Here is an 18,639-nt window from a genome sequence, read left to right as displayed (position 1 = left end):
ACAGCCTTCAAATTTGGACCACATGCATAGGTTTGTGTACCGAAATAAACTTTGAGCTTGACATTGACCTAGTGACCTACATTCACATTTTTGAAGATACAGGCTTCAAACTTGGACCGCATGCATCTTCTTCTCTGAATCAATAATAGCCTTGATTTTTGGTGTGATATCTGAGTTGTGCTGTCTAACTAATGCCCAAGGCTAAAGAATGTGTGTGACGGCTAACCTAAAAGAAACCTATCAATACTTGTACCATTACGTTAAGCAAACTCACTTAAAGCCTTATACTCAGGTGAGCGCTTTAGGATCAATGACCCTCCTGTTCATATTTAAATTTGTGATTTAAATGAAGAAACGAAACCTGTAAGATTTATACTAGTGTAAAATTGAGTAAACTTTCTCCTTTCAGATGCTGATCCAAAGGGCCACAAGTATTTGAGGCAGTTGTCAACAAAGACTTAACTGTCTGATGGATCATACAGAATGTAAAATAATCTTTCCAGATACAAATTTACAGAATCAAAGAAAAAGAAATATCAAGGATTAGGGAGGAAGATAAATATGTATCATGCATGAGGAACCTGCCATAGATTAATTTGCAAAATACATTAGAATCTCAAAATTGTTAACGGCATCATGTGTATGAAAGTTAAGAAAGGTGTACTCCAGTGCCATCTAATTTTGTGGAAAATCTATTACAGGGAGTATACGTTTGTGGTTTGTCATTCTGTCTTTTGTCATTCTGTCAGTCTTTTTTTTTTGTCAAATCGAAATTGTATATTTACAGGTATCGTATATTGATAATTTTGTAACACTCTTTATCTGTATAACTTGTTCCATATTTACATTTATAAAGTATCAGTCTTTCATACTTGTTTTTATAGAAAACATTAATTTTCATGATGTTTTCAATGTAAATTTATTATGTACTTTTGATGAGAAGTAACCTTTGCGGTTGAAAGTGAGATTCAAATAATGGTTTTCTCATTGTTAGTAACTTTTCTGTGACTGAGTGGATTGCACGGTCATCGAATGTTATCATTCGATGTGACACATGCTAGATTCAAATATAGTCAGCTAGAAGGTAAATGTCTCAATAAGTAGTGAAAAATTAAACTTTTACTCTCTGTAGCTTTTTATGAATGTGTTGCAGCTCACATAACAAGATGACATGTAAAATCTATGACTTGGACTTAAAGATCAGTATTATATATAGAATCTCTCTTTAAACTATGTTAATTGAATCAGGACAACGAGCAGAGCGTATGCTTTGAATGGCCCGCCTCAAGGTCAAGGTCACACTTAGGGGTCAAAGGTTACATGACTTTGTTTGGTGTCCGTTCTGTAAGCCTTGAACTACTGGAAGGATTTGAAAGAAAATTGTCACAAATATTCACCGCATAGAGACGACGTGCTGAGTGCATGTTTTAGAGGGCTTACTTTAAGGTCAAGGTCGTACTTAGGGGACAAAGTCATAACTTCGCGTGTATATTGCTTCGCACTGCGGTGCTCTTGTTTTTTCTTGAGTTGTTGCCCTTTTGGACCTCAAAATAATTCATAACATTTTGAATTCCAGTCCTACAGTTTCTATCCAACTGTATTGAAACTAGGTATTCACCGACAACATGAAGTGTACTAATGCTTATTGTTCGGACTTTTATGGTCGATTATTTTGTCTTGAGTTGTGACCCTTCTTTGAAGACATTGACAACTGACTTGTAGTTTCCTACATTTTTCTTCATTTCAAATAAAACTTGTTAAGTATCATGAACATATAGTAGACATGCGCAATTGTTTTGTGTTCAGTTGTTTTAGTTATGTTACCTTTTTATTTAACATAATTGGACCGTCTGTATACTGATTATTGAAAAACAACATGACCAATTTTGCTATCAAAATCGTCATCGTACGACTTATAAAAGAGTCGTAGTCGAGGTTTGACTATCCGCTCATATACTTCTTTCCAAGACGAATCTATTGTCATATACTTTTAATTTGTTTTGTCAAGTAGCAAACCCGCAAATCTAAATTACTTAGACCCATTCGTTTTCCGATAGAAGGAACCTTAAAAGAAAAACAAAGGCCCAACTGAAAAAGCCAGCAACAAAAGTAGAACATGCGACTGTTATAAAAGCAGATAGTCCATTAGGAGGATTTAGGAGCTTATCGTCTAGCAGTTCTCCATCTGTCACACAATCAAGGAGGAAACTAAAATGCCCAAATGCATAAATTACGTGTTACTTGTAATCAATTATATTAAGATTTGTTAAACGATTTCATAGAATACAAGTGCGCTGTCAAGATCAGTTTTCCCGTGTACATTGAAACACTTTATTATTATGTCATAGGCATTGAAATATTTGAATGTCAGCAAATATAAAAAAGACAATGTTTGATACTGCCATCTTTTTCAATGTTCAATGTTGGGCTATATAAACTATGTGACTGCAAGCCATTTAAAACTAGAAGGTGTTTTTGTCACAAAAATATGTCTTCCCCATACGTATATCTTTAGCTCTGGCGGCCATTTTGTGCAGCGAAGCGGAACTTGTTAACAACATGCACAACTTGGCTTGGTACTGATCACTCCTGTGAAGTTTCGTTGAAATCCGGCCAGCAGTTTGACCTGTGAAAACCGAACAAGCTTAATGCGGACGGACGGACGGATAGACAGACGGACGGACGAACAGACGGCAAAAGCAAAAACAAGATTCTCCCACACCTATTAGGGAGATATAACTACATAGATAAGGTCCATATTCTTGCTAGATAGTTTAAATTTGCATAAAAGTACCTGCTTACATACCAATAAAAAATTCTCCATAATCACCGCATCGAAAAGATTTAGTTATACCAATAGACGCTACTTCAACTTCTAGTTTTCGAGGGTAAACAAACGGATTTTGCTTCTGGGCTGGTCTTTTTAGTTTGCGTCGAAGTACACCAGAGGTACCTGTTAAATGCACAGGTGGCAGTAACGTACCTAGGATACAGTATGGGTCCATCAGCCATATAGTTAATACTTACAGAGCAAATGTTACTATACGTTGCATATGAAAATTATATTGTACTAGGTGATTTCTTTCAGCTTTCACAAAACTCATCCGTAAAGGACTCAACACAAATGAGGACCTCACACGATGTTACAAACCTTCGAAATGCGGGCCACTATGACCTAACGTTTTGTCCTTATCTGGTATTGAAAGATGTATGAGGTGTATTAAGCTTTTGATCTACCATTTGAGGGGCTTTACTGCCGAATCGATTCAGTGTTTAGGGGAGGATGACGGTACAAATTAATATTTACGGAACAAATGTTACTATTTATTGCATATGAAATATTTATTTCACTATTTTTCAGCTTTCACAAAACACATCCGTATACGACTAAACGCAGGTAGACACCACATACGATATTACAGACCTTTGTAATATCGAGCTACTCTGACTCATGAGTTTGTCCCTCTTTATCATTAAAGATTTTTGATATTCGGATTGTGACCTACAATTTGAGGGGTTACATTGCTGATTCGGATGATTGGTTAGGGCAGAGTGACAATATCAGTTCTGAGTAGAATTTAATATTTACAGGTCAAATGATACTATGCAAATCTCATCCATAAATGACTCATCGCAAATGAGTATCTCACACGATAATGCAAGATTTTGTAATTGCGGGCCACTATGACCAAAGTTTTTGGCCTTATCTGGCATTGAAATCATACCTGTGTGTATTAAGCATCTTGATCTACCATTTGAGGGGCTTTATTGCCGAATCAGTTCAGTGTTTTACGGGAGAATGACGGTTTCAATCTGGTGTAAAAAATATTTACAGAGCAAATGTTACTATAGGTTGCATATGAAAGATATATTTTACTAGTTTTTTTTTCAGCTTTCACAAAACGCATCCGTATAGGACTCAACGCAGGGAGAAACCGCTTACAATATTACACGCCTTACTGTGACTTATGTGTTTGTCCCTGCCTGTCATTGAAGATATATCTTTAAAGTTAAGATTTTTATCTACAATTTGAGGGGTTACACTGCCGATTCGGTTCATTGGTTAGGGCAGGGTGACTGTATCAATTCGGAGTAATATTTAATATTATAGAGCAAATGTTACTATTCGTTGCATATCAAACATATACGGTATTGGGTAAAAATATTTTGCCCCTTTGGCAATGAGCCATTAGAAAGGTGTTTGTGAATATTCTGACATATACATTGCTTATAATGTCTGTAGTTTATATTTCTTTATCAAATATTTGGCGTTCTTTGGGCAAGTGAAAAATCTTACTTCAAAGTCCAATTGCAAACCATTTACGGACAAAGGAGTACAAAACGGCAGGGCACATGTCAAAATGCTCATGAACACCTTTCCAATGGCTCACTGTCGCAGGGGCCAAAAAAAATTTCAAAATGTTTTTTTTTGCATTTTTGTTCTGAGAAAACATTATAATTGTAATACTAGTATATTGAAGTGTATATGGCTCATGGATCCATTCAGTATCATAGGTACATTACTGCCACCTGTGGTTAAATGTAAGAAATAAAACAGCACTGTATTATTCTGTTATGACATTATGCACGTTATACATTTAAGAAAGAAACTAGAAAACGACCAAACGAATATCGCCAGCAATAGTCATACACAAATACTAATGGCTGATGTTATCGAATCTAGAGAACTCATTATGTAAACAAAATCTGAAAGTAAAAAGTAAAGAGTAACACATATTAAACAAGCTTTTGATATATTTCAAGAAAGTCTGATAATGTATATAAGCTACGTAAAAGCTAGGAACATTCCATTTGTCCTTTAAATGGACTGGCCTCCAAATGGTTCGACACCAGAAAGAGTATTGTTTAGATATCTGGAAATAAATGCTATTTTTCTTAAGAAGGCTTTAAAACTTAATTACTGACAAAATATATATTACGGAAACACATGTATGAGCATTTGCTGTTTTTACTACTTGTTTGCGATGAAAATCGAAGAGCGTTTGTTTCTCCAGTTAACCTGTCAGGATTATAAATATCTATATTTTGAAGTCATAATTCCACTATAGCGCTATTGGTTACGAGGACGGAAAAATGTCTTAATTGTCGCGGCGGTCCGGAGTTCGATTACCGACGCGGTCATCTTTTTTTCTAGATTTGGAATTTTTAAAATATTTTAGAAACAAACAACTATATTTTAATGTTCATACATTGTAATATGACCAAACGTCAATTTGAAAAAAATAAGATTATTTTTAGCCAAATCTGGAGGTCAGTGCCTTTAAATTGACAATACGACCCCTGGTGCCTCTCCGTGCATCACAGGTAGGCAGCTAGATAGAACCACCTACCTGCCTTAGCCAGCTGGATAGCTTCAACGCAGCCAGTGAGGTTCGATCCCACATCGGTAAGGTGCCAGTGATTCGAAGTCAGCGACCTTACCCGCTCGGTCACGGATGCCCCCACATTCTTAATGCCCATCGATGTATTTGTACATAAATAGTACATTTTTAGATAGCATTCAACGCTTAGGGCGGCGTAATGATGCCCCGTAAGACTGGTAGAAGCGTAATGTTATGCGTATGCCTACCGGAATACACGAAAGGACGAAATTGCACATTTGTCGTGTGTTCGTGTCGTGGGGTCGAAGTCAGGATACACGAAAGGTCGAAAAAGTTCTTATTTGTCGTGTGTTCGCCTTTCGACTTTCGAGACGAAGGCACGACAAAAGAAGGGCGACAACACAAAGTTTTAATACTCGCCGATACGAAAAGTGAAAGATACAAAAGTTCGCGTGTTCGCCCTTGAATTTTCCTTTATTTCGCCTTCAATGTTTCGTGTCGTCGTGTGTTCGCCTCGAAAGTCAAAAGGCGAACACACGACAAAAAAGCAGTTTTCGACCTTTCGTGTTTTTGTGTCTTCGACATTTCCACTCGCCGACTCAAACAAATAAGCATTATTTCGACCTTTCGTGTTTTGGTTACTTCCACATTTTGCCTCGCCGACACGAACACACAAAATTGCAGAAATCAGCCACCATAAAAACGAGCATTGTATTTTGAGGGAATGTAAAAACCATTTCACCAAAACAATCTTTCGATCAGGATCAGGAATTGGGTTGGATATTACATTCTATTATAAACCCACAATGTTATTGTTGAAGTTTTATATTCTATTTTGATATCGTTGATATTATTTGTAAAATAGTTTTATTATATGTTTTAGATGCATTGTCATTCACCATGTATCAAATGGTCGGATATAGGTTTTGGTCATCAAGTATGGACGGATCAATGTATAAATGGGGATTTCGTTTTCAATAGAGAATGAAAGAATACAGACTACTTACATTTGTAGAAATAAATAAGTTCGAAAATATCATTAAACGATCTTCTAGGCTCTATATATAATCGTCCATTTTCTGACCTAATTTGATAGTGTAAAACCTTTGACCCCGAACATAGTAGTGACAATATAAACCCACGTTCACCTAAATAGAAATAGAAATAAAAATGTCAAATTAAACAAACTTTTAGGCTACTGATTCATTTAGGGTGACTTTGATTATCTTCATTTTCAGAAAGTAATACATATAACGTTTTTTTCTGGTATTAAAAGATATTTAAAGAATCAAGGAATACTTTACAGCACGTCAATAAGTACATGTATATATCAAACGCTATCTTTGCAAAGCATTATATTGGCCTCCGTGGGCTAGTGGTCTAGGTCGCTGACTTAGTTTCACTTGCCTCTTACCGAATATGGTCGAGGAAGCCATCCAGCTGGCTGACAAAAGGTCAGTGGTTCTACCCTGGTGTCCGCCTTTGAGTAAATAATGCACGGAGGTGACTGTGTCGTTTCAATTCTTAATATTCTCATATTGATTACCTATTTCTTGATACAAAAATATAGAAAATATTTTGTATGTAATACCAAAACGATGGTTACCCGAACCAAACTTCTCCGAAATAAATTTAATTAATATCCAGAAACACTAACTTTACGCAGCATTAAATCAATACCTGACAAAAACAGATCATTTTAATGCTTGAGACTCGTTTAAGTCTTATTACTACCCTAGATTATGCGGAAGTGTTTATCTTTTAAGCCGCCGCTAACAGTTTCGTCTGTTGTGCGCGTCGGCTTCGTCCGCACACCACTTTGCTTTCGAAAACATTTCGGATTAAAACACTTTCAAAATTCTTCATAGGAATTTACAAAAATAAAATATATTTAAACAGCCATATCAGAACAAGTTTAAACATCATCAAAGTTTGAAAAAAATTACACTCATGCCACAGTAAAATACGTTAAACTTTGTACAAGGCCATATAAATATTCTTCTATTCATTAACATATAAAAGTTATTCCAGACAAGAAGATATTCTAGCTTCATAGTATTGAGTTAGAGATATAAGTTATCGTATTAATATGGTGAATGATATGCTAAGTTAGTTGAATATACATCTATGTGTACAAAACTATAAACGTGATTAGAGCCAAGTTATTTTAAAATCCGACTATGCGCAACAATGACCGGACAAGATTTTGTGCACATACGGACTCACGGAGGGGTGGACAAACACAAAGGCAGGAACAACGCTATATGCCCTTACAACTCCCGCCATTTTATTTGAAAGGGCATGGAAAGATGGTCTATTCAGTTGTAAGCATAGAAAGATGTAGCAATCTCATATGTACAAAGACACTAGTGGCATTCCGCAGAATTATCAAGTATTTCCCGAAATTCCGTCATTTGTGATGCAACGCAGAAGAAAACAAAACATTGTACTGTTAACAATGTATCAGTGATTAATCCAGATAGATATAGACTCAAAGAGGAATATGCTTTTTTTGATAATATTTTCTTATAATGTAAGAGATACGTAGTGATTTAAACAACTGATTATGATTAAATAGACATAAATATTGATAACATGCAACTATTAGCCAGCTGTTGTTATAATCACTACGATATAATGTTTTGACTGTTTACTCCGTTAAGTATTTGTTGGTTTACATGTACAAACTATAATTAGATATCCGCTCCTTAATTGGCGAGTTCTGTGGATAGTCTACAAACTAACACTAGACTTAGCTGCAAACCCATACGAGAATTTTTATCTATATTTTGTTTCTTAAGTGGTCATTCTATTGTTTTTAAACAATGGAATGACCACCTAATAAACGAATCGTATGGGCGTCCGTCCGTCCGCAATTTCGTGTCCGGTCCATAACTCTGTCATCCATGAAGGGATTTTAATATTACTCGGCACAAATGTTCCCCATGACGAGACGACGTGTCATGCGCAAACCCGGATCCCTAGCTCCAAGGTCAAGGTCACAATTGGAGGTCAAAGGTCAACAGTGCTTTTTTCCTGTCCGGTCCATATCTCTTCCATCCATATTACTTGGCACAAAGTTTCCCAATGATGAGACGACGTGTCATGCGCAAAACCCGGACCCCTAGCTCAAAGGTCAAGGTCACAATTGGAGGTCAAAAGTCAACAGGGCTTTTTTCCTGTCCGGTCCATAACTCTGCCATCCATGAAGGAATTTTAATATTACTTGGCACAAATGTACCTCATAATAAGACGATGTGTCATGCCCAACTTTCAGACCCCTAGCTCAAAGGTCAAGGTCACACATAGCAGTCAAATGTTAACATAGCATGAACAGGGTCTGTTTTGTGTCGGGTCCATAACTCTGACACTCATTAAGGGATTTTAACATTACTTGGCAAAAGTGTTCCCCATGATGAGACGACGTGTCATGCGCAAATCCCGGACCCTTAGCTCAAAGGTCAAGGCACAATTGGAGGTCAAATGTCAATAAGGTTTTTTTCCTGTCCGATCCAGAACTCATGCGCAACACCCAGTACCCTAGCTTAAAGGTCAAGGTCACACTTTGAGATCAAAGGTCAATAGGAATTTTTTCCTGTCTAGTCTATAACTTTGTCATGCAAAATAGGATTTAGATATCAGTTGGCACAAATATTCCCCTGGATGAGACAACATGTCATGCGCAAAACCCAGACCCAAGGTCTAATGTCAAGGTCACACTTAGAGACCAAATGTCAGACACAAGAATGAATTTGTCTGGAGCATTTCTTCTTCATGCATGGAGGAATTTTGGTGTAGCTTGGCACAAATGTTCACCAACATAAAACGGATTGTCATGCGCAAGAACCAGGTCCCTAGGTCTAAGGTCAAGGTCATATTTAGAGGTCAAAGTTCAAATTCAAGAATGACTTTGTCCGGAGCATTTCTTCTTCATGCATTGAGGGATTTTGATGTAACTTGGGCCAAATGTTCACCAGCATGAGACACCCTTGTTTTTAGAATTACGTCCCTTTGTTTTACTATAGATAGATTTTATTGTAACTTTTTTATTACTGGCCGTAAAGAAAAATCGAGACCACTTTTCTGTGGTACAACATGCATGTTACATGCAATTTTTAGGTGTATTTTGACCTATCTCTACCTGGTAAAGAGTTTCTTGTGAACTTATATTATATAGATTTTTTTTCAGATTAATTTCCCTTTGTTGGTACTATAAATAACTTATATGATAACTTTTTTATAATCGGCCAAAACAATTCAATAAGAAAACAACTGTGGGTTTTTATATATGCACATTTTAATCCAAGTGTGTTATTATAACATATTGTATTTATAGTACAATATTGTTCATACATCATTGACAGATATCAGTTCATTATGTTATACTGCAGTAGAGAAAATTAGGTGCCTTCTAGTAGGGGACTTTGTATTGCATGGCAATACTTCATTCACTTGTTTGTTGAGTTTTACTCAATATCAGTATAGTTAACAATTTCCTGTGCGGTGGCTAAATACAATTAATATAATATTTACAGGAATGAAAATAAAGCAAATGTTCGAATTTATACAATGTTTTATAAATAAAAATATACTTTTTTCATGGAAATGTTTTTTTCCATTCTTTTTCTGAAAAATGTATATGTATATCAGAACCAAAATCTTACTTTTCGATGGTCTTACAAGGTATGTTCCGGGAGTACTGCCGGGCATTCTCAGTAATCCTGACGCTTCCCGTCTGCTTATGTCAAACCACCAGCTGAAAGCAATATTGGTACTTATTCATAAAATGTAACTAATGTCCATTGGGGGTAACACTACATCTCAAATAATTGTCTTGATGGTACTCATTTTAATTGAACATATTCAGTGTAATGTATCATACAATTATTGGTGTTAACTTCAGTGGAGATGGCTACTTACTTTACAGATATATTTAAAAAAAATACCAAATATGCAGTATACGTATTAGGAAAATACACTTTATCTATGAGAAGATTTTTTTCTACATTTTTTTTTCGAAAAAAAATAAAATTAAAAGATTTGTATCGATTATATCTAAAGTATAGAAAGGATATAACATGAGTGTCTCAATTTTATTCATCGAATTTAATAAATTCAATGTGAAAATTATAAATGTTATCACATGTTATAATTAGCTTTTCCTGCCGAAACATTAAAAATGTTACTTTATCACATGTTTGACGTCGCGGGAGTGTAATAAAGCCATTACATAAAAATGATAATATACTAGTGTAATAAAGCTTTGACGTCGACGTCGTTTATAGTACAGGAGACGTTGGTTAAAGCGACTTGTTTATATAGTAAAAGAAAGTAGAATTTTTGATGTTTCGGAAGGAAAAGCTAACATGTGATAAAAAGAATATTACATTTTATAAGATTCTTTCACCGGTTGTAGGTGCAGATTAGAATTTCCGGCCCCGAGGGTAACTGTTTAGGCGGTTACGAGGCTCCAGTCGAGTAACCGCGTTAACAGTTGCCCGAGAGCCGGATATACCCATCTGCATCTACAACCGGTGACATAATCTTTTTCTTGCATACCATATTAAAAAAATAGAAATAAAATCAATCGAACGGCTTTCTTTTTAGAACTATTTCTTCTAGCTGCGTATTTAAACAAAGCGCAGGAAACTAACGTCCGTAAACAGGAAAGACGTCATGCCGTTTCAAAGACAAATAACAATGTTTAGTTCCGGTTTTGTTTTATCAGTTGGAGCGTAACGTTATGAATTTTTGTATACAATAACGTTTTTTTGAATCGTGAAATATACTAAAGGAAAAAAGAGGAACTGTCAAGGTATCGGATTTTTATTCCGTTTTTATGAAATAAAATGTAAATTGCTACATATATGTAGTTCGTAATACGTCATATACAGCACGAGAGTAATCTTACATTCCGGGGTGTAAGATGGATTTTTCCAGCACCGATAAAATACCGGAAATCCCCGTCTGGTATGCAAGAAATGATTTTCCATATTGAATTTATTAAACTCGTTGAATAAAATTGAAAAAATGGTTGGCAAAGCCTCGCATTTAAATATCGTTTTATTCAACTTGTTTAATAAATTCAATATGAAAAGACACTCGTGTAATATCCTCTATTTCTTTCATTAATATTTCTTTTCCATTGAAAATTCGTATGAACAGCAAAAGGAAAGGTGCGAAAGTTACGTCAACGCTGCTTAGTGATAACGGGCCGCTTTTTTTTTGACGAAGTCCGCGTATAGTCAGGTATGCGCTTTATAACACACTCTTGTTTTCAAATGGAAAGAAATCCTCTCTTTAAGTACTATTTCATTTTCTTTTTTCCTATACTGTATATTATATTGCAAGTCAACGTAAATTTCCTCTTTTTTACACATCATGTCACATTTTTCAGATATATTTAATGTCTTACTGTATACTCTTGTGTCACTTTGTGATTCGAGTTTAATAAAGGTAATGTTGTTGTTGTTGTTGTTGTATAAGAAATAAAATATTTTCGTTCGGTGTTTTCGATAGAAAAGGATCGGCAAACTAAGCATGAACCCCTAACCTGATTCATGAATTTGCCGATCCTATTTTCGCATGAACACCGAACAAAAATATTACATTTCTTAATTATAGACAAGTCATTTTGACTAACATCTCTTATATTGTAAAAGACGTCGACGTTATTTAGCTTTATTATGGTAGTATATCATCATTTTTTATGTAATGGCTTTATTACACTCCCGCGACGTCAAACATATGATAAATATACGTAATCACTTTTGGACTCTAAGCAGGTAAAAGATAAAATCAACGCTAATAACAATCCTTAAGAAGTCATTTAAAGCGATAAAATGACTTTCCCAGGACTGACCAAGGCTTTCACTGTACCTAATGCTTTATTGCATTTTATGTACTATTCCCTGCTTATGGTAAATCATTGTGAATATACCCGTCTTTCAATCAGTCTTATGCTTTTATATAAGTAGCGATTGAAGGCCATAGTTCCAATGTTTGGACAATACAGTTATAAAATTGAGAAACATATGACACACAATAAGACAAGATGCACTTGCCATAACTAACGTCCAGTAAAATACATGTATCTCACAAACACGCCAAATAACTGGCTTTCTTTATTTTACATATATTTACATTCGCCCAATTCTTTTCCATTGAAACTTTTGACGTTCATGTCGTATGAACAGCAAAAGGAAAGGCGCGAAAGTTACTCATCACTGCTTAGTGATAACCGATCGCTGTTTTGACGACGTCCGCGTATAATCAGGGAGAACGTTCCATTCTTGCATAAAACCTACTTTTTTCACTGGATCCGCCCATGTATAAACGGGAGAAAAATCGTGTGCAAACAAGGCAATTCACGTGCTGTTAATACATGATTTTTATTTTTGAAATGCTTTGCCAGGGACGTATGTATGTATTTCTGCGCAGACTGATATTTGGCATCTGCATCTTGTTTCTTCCATAATAACCTCTTCTTGTAGCATTATAGATACAATGTAATCCACAGTATGTTTAGCTGTATCAGTTTCCAACCCCAAACGTACTGCCCCCATCAATGTACGCACTAGCTTCTCTTAGAGTTTACTCCCTTTACAAAGCGTCTGTTCAGTTATTATAAATAACTGTGAATAAATAAGTATCGCGTGTAACTTGTGCTATTGCCCGTTTTTAGGTATTATATTAATGATTTTTGTTAGTATCAGTCGGTTTGTTTTTACCTGATTGTTCGCAGAATTCATATAATAAACCTCGAAATCTAGTCACTAGCTTCATACTCATCCGTACTCTGTTTGTTCGTACTCAAAATAATTCGAATGTAAAGTTGTTATTCTTAAAATAATTGTGTTCCTTTTATCAAATTTTTAAGTTATATGCAAAATTATGTGTAATGTAACGTTTGTAATAACTAAAAATAAAAATAAAATGCTCAAAAACCTTCAAATCACGCTTTTAGTAGTGTTGTTGTTACGTGTGCTCCGGTTATGGATATTTAAAACATGTTTACCGTTTCCAAGAACAACAAGAATGGTAAATAAAAAATGTACCGGAATCGTCAAGTCATCACATATGAAAACAATGCATTTAGTCGTCGTGTAATGTTTTCTTATGCAAGAATAGCGACAATACACGTTTGTTTTGTGTATTAACGCCTGCAGAAGCCCTTGGGATATGTTTGTGACCTCGACCGAACAATCCCGCGGGCTTCTGCAGACGTTAATACACAAAAAAAACGTGTATTATCCCTACATTGATGACGTCGCAGTTTTTACGTCTGGCGAACAGAATGGCCGGGAGGCTGATTTTAATGCTAAATGTTACAAATTATATGCAATTCATAATATTATAAAGTTTACAAATGGAAAGGAAATATAATGTAAATATAAGAAATGAAACTATTTCTTTCGGTGTTCATGCGAAATGAACGACAGAATAGGATCAGCAAATTAAACATAGCGCGATTCATGGATTTGCATGAACACCGAAAAAAATCATTTCATTTCTTAAGATACTATCAAAATTAAGAAACTTCCAATGGCTGCACTCTATACCAGGAACCTTTGTAATGAAAATATAAGATACATATCGCAGTTTAGTTATTTAAATTTAGTATGAAATTTTTGTTTTGTTTAATGAGGTATTACACCTCAACATTTGTATGTGCGTATACCCAACCGGAAGCTAACGTGACGATTAACGATAACGTTCACAATAAACTAAATGTGTTCGTTTAGTTATTTTTCTATAACAAAAGTCATTAACCTGTCTCTGATCTGATTCTTAATGGTTTATTATGCTGAAATAATGAATAAATTACCGCAGTAACGCTGCAAAACATTGTTGCCTTTCAATATAAAATACCCTAAGAGGGTCATGTACTTCAAACCTAGATAAAAATATACTTGAAAGAACAGAGATAAACGAACTTGTAACAGCCAAAACATTAACTTACACGAAATACAATCAATCACTACGGTTCAAAAACATTTTAATTTGAATTTACTCTGGTTACAAGGTATACTACCTCCTTAAATCACACGTTGGGCCAGCCATACCATTTGATTTTTTTACTAAAATGTAAATAACAAATAACTAAACGCGATTTATTTCGCAGAAATATAGGTTTATTAATTATATTTTAATGAACGTATTTGGCCATGATGTCGCGTAAAGCAGGGCAATCTAGTGTACACTTTTTATTGATACACTGCTGCATGCTTTTGAAGTTATAAAAGAATATTTTGGTATACTTTGTCGCAAAACTGTCAAAACCGGGACACAAATGTATGTATTGTAGACATGTGGTGTATTAAACAGAAACTTCAAAATGATAACGAAGATAACGTTTTAAATAATATACTGCATAATGCTATGCAAAGAAATAAAGTTACAACGAGACCTTTAAATGGTTTATGACATGTAACATTTTGCCTGGTCTCATGAAAAAGGCGACAAATATATAGTTTGTTGACAGAAACACAGGAACGTTTATCAAGTAGAATATATATAAATACGTGCCTTTGTGCCTTTAGTGCGTGGATGCTTTCCGTGACATAGGCAAGCGGAATGTAGCCTTTCTTACTAGTAGGCAAGTGTTCAGCTAAGCTCCAGTCGCAGTTTTCAGTGAAGACACTATAAGTAACAACAATACTTGTCTTCATTAATTTACCTCGACTAGAAAACTACATCGAAAAATAACTAAACGTTTTTTTAAGGTTAGTATGAATAGACAAAAACATGATCATTGCATAAGGGATTTGGGATGATTTTTGAAAGAGTTATCAACATAGTTATACACTCTAGCATATCTAAATAGTTGAGAAATACAGATCCCATAAGACGTTGCATTGGTTATCTAGAGGGAAATTAACAATACTTTACTTAAAACCATTTTCTTAACATGAATTTTATTATGAATAATATTAAAAGAAACACAGAGATTTAAATCCAAAACAGGAAAAGAAGAGGGCTTGACAAACTTCATCATAAGTCCACATTATATAATGTCTAACAATGGCATTATGCTGGTAGTAAAAGTTAAAATTGAAACACGATCGGCATTTTGGACTATAAATACCTCAAAGTTTCTCCACGAAGTTTCAGTTTGTCTTGTTTTTGGAAGCTAATTTCGTCCTCAGAAAATTTATTGAAGTCAAATAGAGCTGTAACTATCCTCGCTCCCGGGACGGCTGAAAATTAAAGGGACAAAGTTTCTCTTAAAATAAGATACTATATTGTGTTTCTATAACAAAACAAAACTTATTTTGTAGGCCAGGTACTCCGCTGATTTTGTAATGCACATTTCATTACCTTTCATGAACAAACTCTATCAAGCTGAGTCTACGATTATCCATCTTGATCGTGTTCTATGCTTTCAAAAGATCTTATTTTAGATGTTATCTTGCACACATCCTTTCCTGGCATAGATCCCAACCAAGAAAAAAATCAGGGACTCGAAATAACTTACTTTGTTTCTTGGGGGTAATGAAAAGTACAACACTTCTTGCGCAATCAATTTTACAATCTTGTCCCATTTTTCAGAAAGGACCATTAATATAATGATAAAGACACTGACTCTACTCGTAAGAACGAAAAACGGGTTTAGAGAACATTTTACCATCAGAACTGGCATTGTGAACTTTCATAGGCTCGAATAAAGTGTAGTCATAACCGTCTTCTTCACTGCCTCCGCCGTCACTGTCGATTGGCGTAAACTCTTTAATAGTGTTTGAAATGTCTTCGTACAAAAGCTCTTCTTTCTAAAATAAATGTAAGGTGGTTATAATTTTGGCAGTTCTGCTTGTAGTCTGCTTGTCCAATAGATAATTGTCTCCAGGGTAGATTCAAATTGATTGAACCGTACCTACTCATTTTATTTCGTGCAATTCAATGAATTAGCTGCTACAGTCTCAAGTTCATTTATCTCCAAAATAATTTCATATTGAAAGAAGAAGGAAAATGAGGTTATTTAACACTTTTCAGCGTATTCTGTTTTCACAGTTATCCATAGAAGTCTGTGTAGTTGATAATCTTATTAGAATGCGCGTTAGCTTTCTTACACAACCTTAAAATGTAAATGTCACGGAGCTCGTATTTCCATGGTAACGCATCTTATTTCAAATTTAAATAACTATGTCTGATAACTGTTTTTTCGACGGCTACAGTCCCATTCTCTCTATGACCAGAATGGAACATTAACGTAACTTTATAGGCAGAATGGCAAACACTGTACACCCTATTTTATTTAAATTTAGAAGTAACCATGGGAACTGAGATGACTAGAATGTGCTATATCTGGCTTTTTATCGTAACTTCTTAGAAAAATAATTATTACATAAATTTATCTTTCTCGTTTAATATAGCTTCAAGACATTTCATTTTAATTGCCTTGATTTAAACAGATATAAAAGCTTAAAATAGTAACAGCAGTGACTGTTTTATGAAAAATCTTTGTGCTTGCAATATAACTGTTCTCATGGATAGTGTTGAAATACAAATAAAAAGCTGAAACTGTGTTTCTTTCATAGACCAGTGCAAACGCCTTTTAATTTTACATTCAGATATAGGTAACGGGGCTCGTTTCCATGGTAACATTCAATTTAGTTCAAGATATCACTATTGTCTGCTGAAATATGAACACTTTTAGAGCATCGATTTAGTATATAAAAACCAAATCATAGATGGAAATAGAAAAAATAGATATTACAAAGCAACGTGCATTTTTTTTGTCCGAAAATGACCGTAATAAGTAACCTTGCATCAGCTATCTTCCAAATAATATCGGTTACCATCATTAATTTTCTTACAAATTTGCATGACGTTTCAATATAAGTACATAAAAGCAGCAGTATATATTTAAGAAATAATAAGTTCCCAAACGTGGTTGATAGTAGAATAACTCGAGTTTTGAGTTCTTATGCGTAAGAATATATCCGTAGGCCTGAGTGATATATTGTTTCGCATAAGAAGGAAAAACTCGGGTTATTCTACGATAAATCACACTTGGGAACTTATTATTTCGATTCTAACACGACATACTAGTATCAACAGTGTTAAAAAAAGTGGTAACTACTTTTTACGACCGTGCTACGCACCTGAATCGGATGACGTCATTGCACGCGAGTGTTTTATTGCAGAATAACCAGAGATAGATTTTGCTCTACATGTATGTAGGTTATTTGCTGGTCATGTTAGAATGATCATTATACACAGCGAAAAACTCAAACATATTTCGGTACCGTCATTTATTCGGAAAACGGAGAATACGAGGGGCGTTCAATAAATACCCGGAAAAGTGCTCTCAATTCTTCATGTATCATCAAAAATAAATGAAAATGCTGTAAAATGTAGACTAGGGAATACTGAGTTGATATGTCAAAATTAGATTGTCTTTGGATAAATAATAAGTAAATGCGAGTCCCCATGGCAACGTCATGTGACGTCATCCGGCCCAATTTTGTCTCTTTTTCTATTTTACATGCGCTAAAACATTACTTGCCACTTATCTATTTTTCAGACTACCTTTTCTTAAATTGGGTGAATATTGATATGAAAAGTAAGCGTTACGTAAATGTGACATCATTAAAATATTTGGCAGGCATATTGAGTTGGTCGTCGCTTGAAAATCAGTGTTGAACGGAGATGTGAGATAACATTTTGTGTTTTGAATCGAAAATCAAGGAAAGAGACGAATGCTATGCTGAAAAAGGTTTAAGGGACAATGCCTGAAGAAAACAAAAATTTATTAGTGGGACTTGACGTTTAAAAGTGGTCAGGAGAATATTGCTGACGACTTGTGTTACAGACATGAAAAATAACGTTCAGTCACATTTAATATATTAAAGAGCTCCTTGATAGGGCATCAGTTCAGTGTCCAATTTCTTCAATACGACAGGAACATCATATGAACAGTATTTATTTATTCTTAGGAAGGTGTAAAAATGCATTTAATGGTGATAAACATTGAATCAATGGTAATCACGAGTTGTATTGATTAACTGCGTGTGATATGACAGCATTTTAATGACGTTGGGCCGCTTTTGAGGTGATGGCGTTGCCTAGGAGACGACAAATAAATATTGTGCGTCTTCTTAAATCTGTAATTTAGGTACTTGCATTCAGTATGTTCATATCCGTCATATTTTCAAATTTTAGCAAAATGAGACCAGAAATAAAGAAATGAGAGCACTTTTCCGGGTATTTATTGAACACCCCTCGTAAAGCCTGGATTCTGCATACGTGGAAGGAAAGTCATTTTATTGATTCAAGACAAACAAACCTGCGAGTA

The 18,639-nt window shown here is 34.9% G+C and overlaps 1 protein-coding gene across 5 annotated transcripts in view; it reads right to left on the bottom strand.

Annotated features, from left to right (window-relative positions):
* The window catches only part of LOC123524562 (tyrosine-protein kinase Lyn-like), an 86,539-nt gene that overhangs the window by 32,491 nt on the left and 35,409 nt on the right, over nt 1–18,639 (bottom strand). For 4 of the 5 annotated variants that reach the window (XM_053538716.1, XM_045302849.2, XM_045302846.2 and 1 more), the window contains exons 5-10: nt 15,970–16,111; nt 15,430–15,541; nt 14,871–14,984; nt 10,007–10,098; nt 6,350–6,490; nt 2,807–2,953 (exon numbers count right to left, since the gene is read on the bottom strand). In XM_053538716.1, coding sequence (XP_053394691.1) covers nt 2,807–2,953; nt 6,350–6,490; nt 10,007–10,098; nt 14,871–14,984; nt 15,430–15,541; nt 15,970–16,111 — 748 coding nt within the window. The remainder of the gene's footprint in view (nt 1–2,806; nt 2,954–6,349; nt 6,491–10,006; nt 10,099–14,870; nt 14,985–15,429; nt 15,542–15,969; nt 16,112–18,639) is intronic. The other variant, XM_045302848.2, reaches the window with a different exon arrangement.

Source organism: Mercenaria mercenaria, chromosome 3, assembly GCF_021730395.1.
Source record: "Mercenaria mercenaria strain notata chromosome 3, MADL_Memer_1, whole genome shotgun sequence".
Lineage (NCBI taxonomy): Eukaryota > Metazoa > Mollusca > Bivalvia > Venerida > Veneridae > Mercenaria > Mercenaria mercenaria.
Note: the sequence above shows the minus strand (reverse complement) of the source record. Positions and strands in the feature narration are given on the sequence as shown.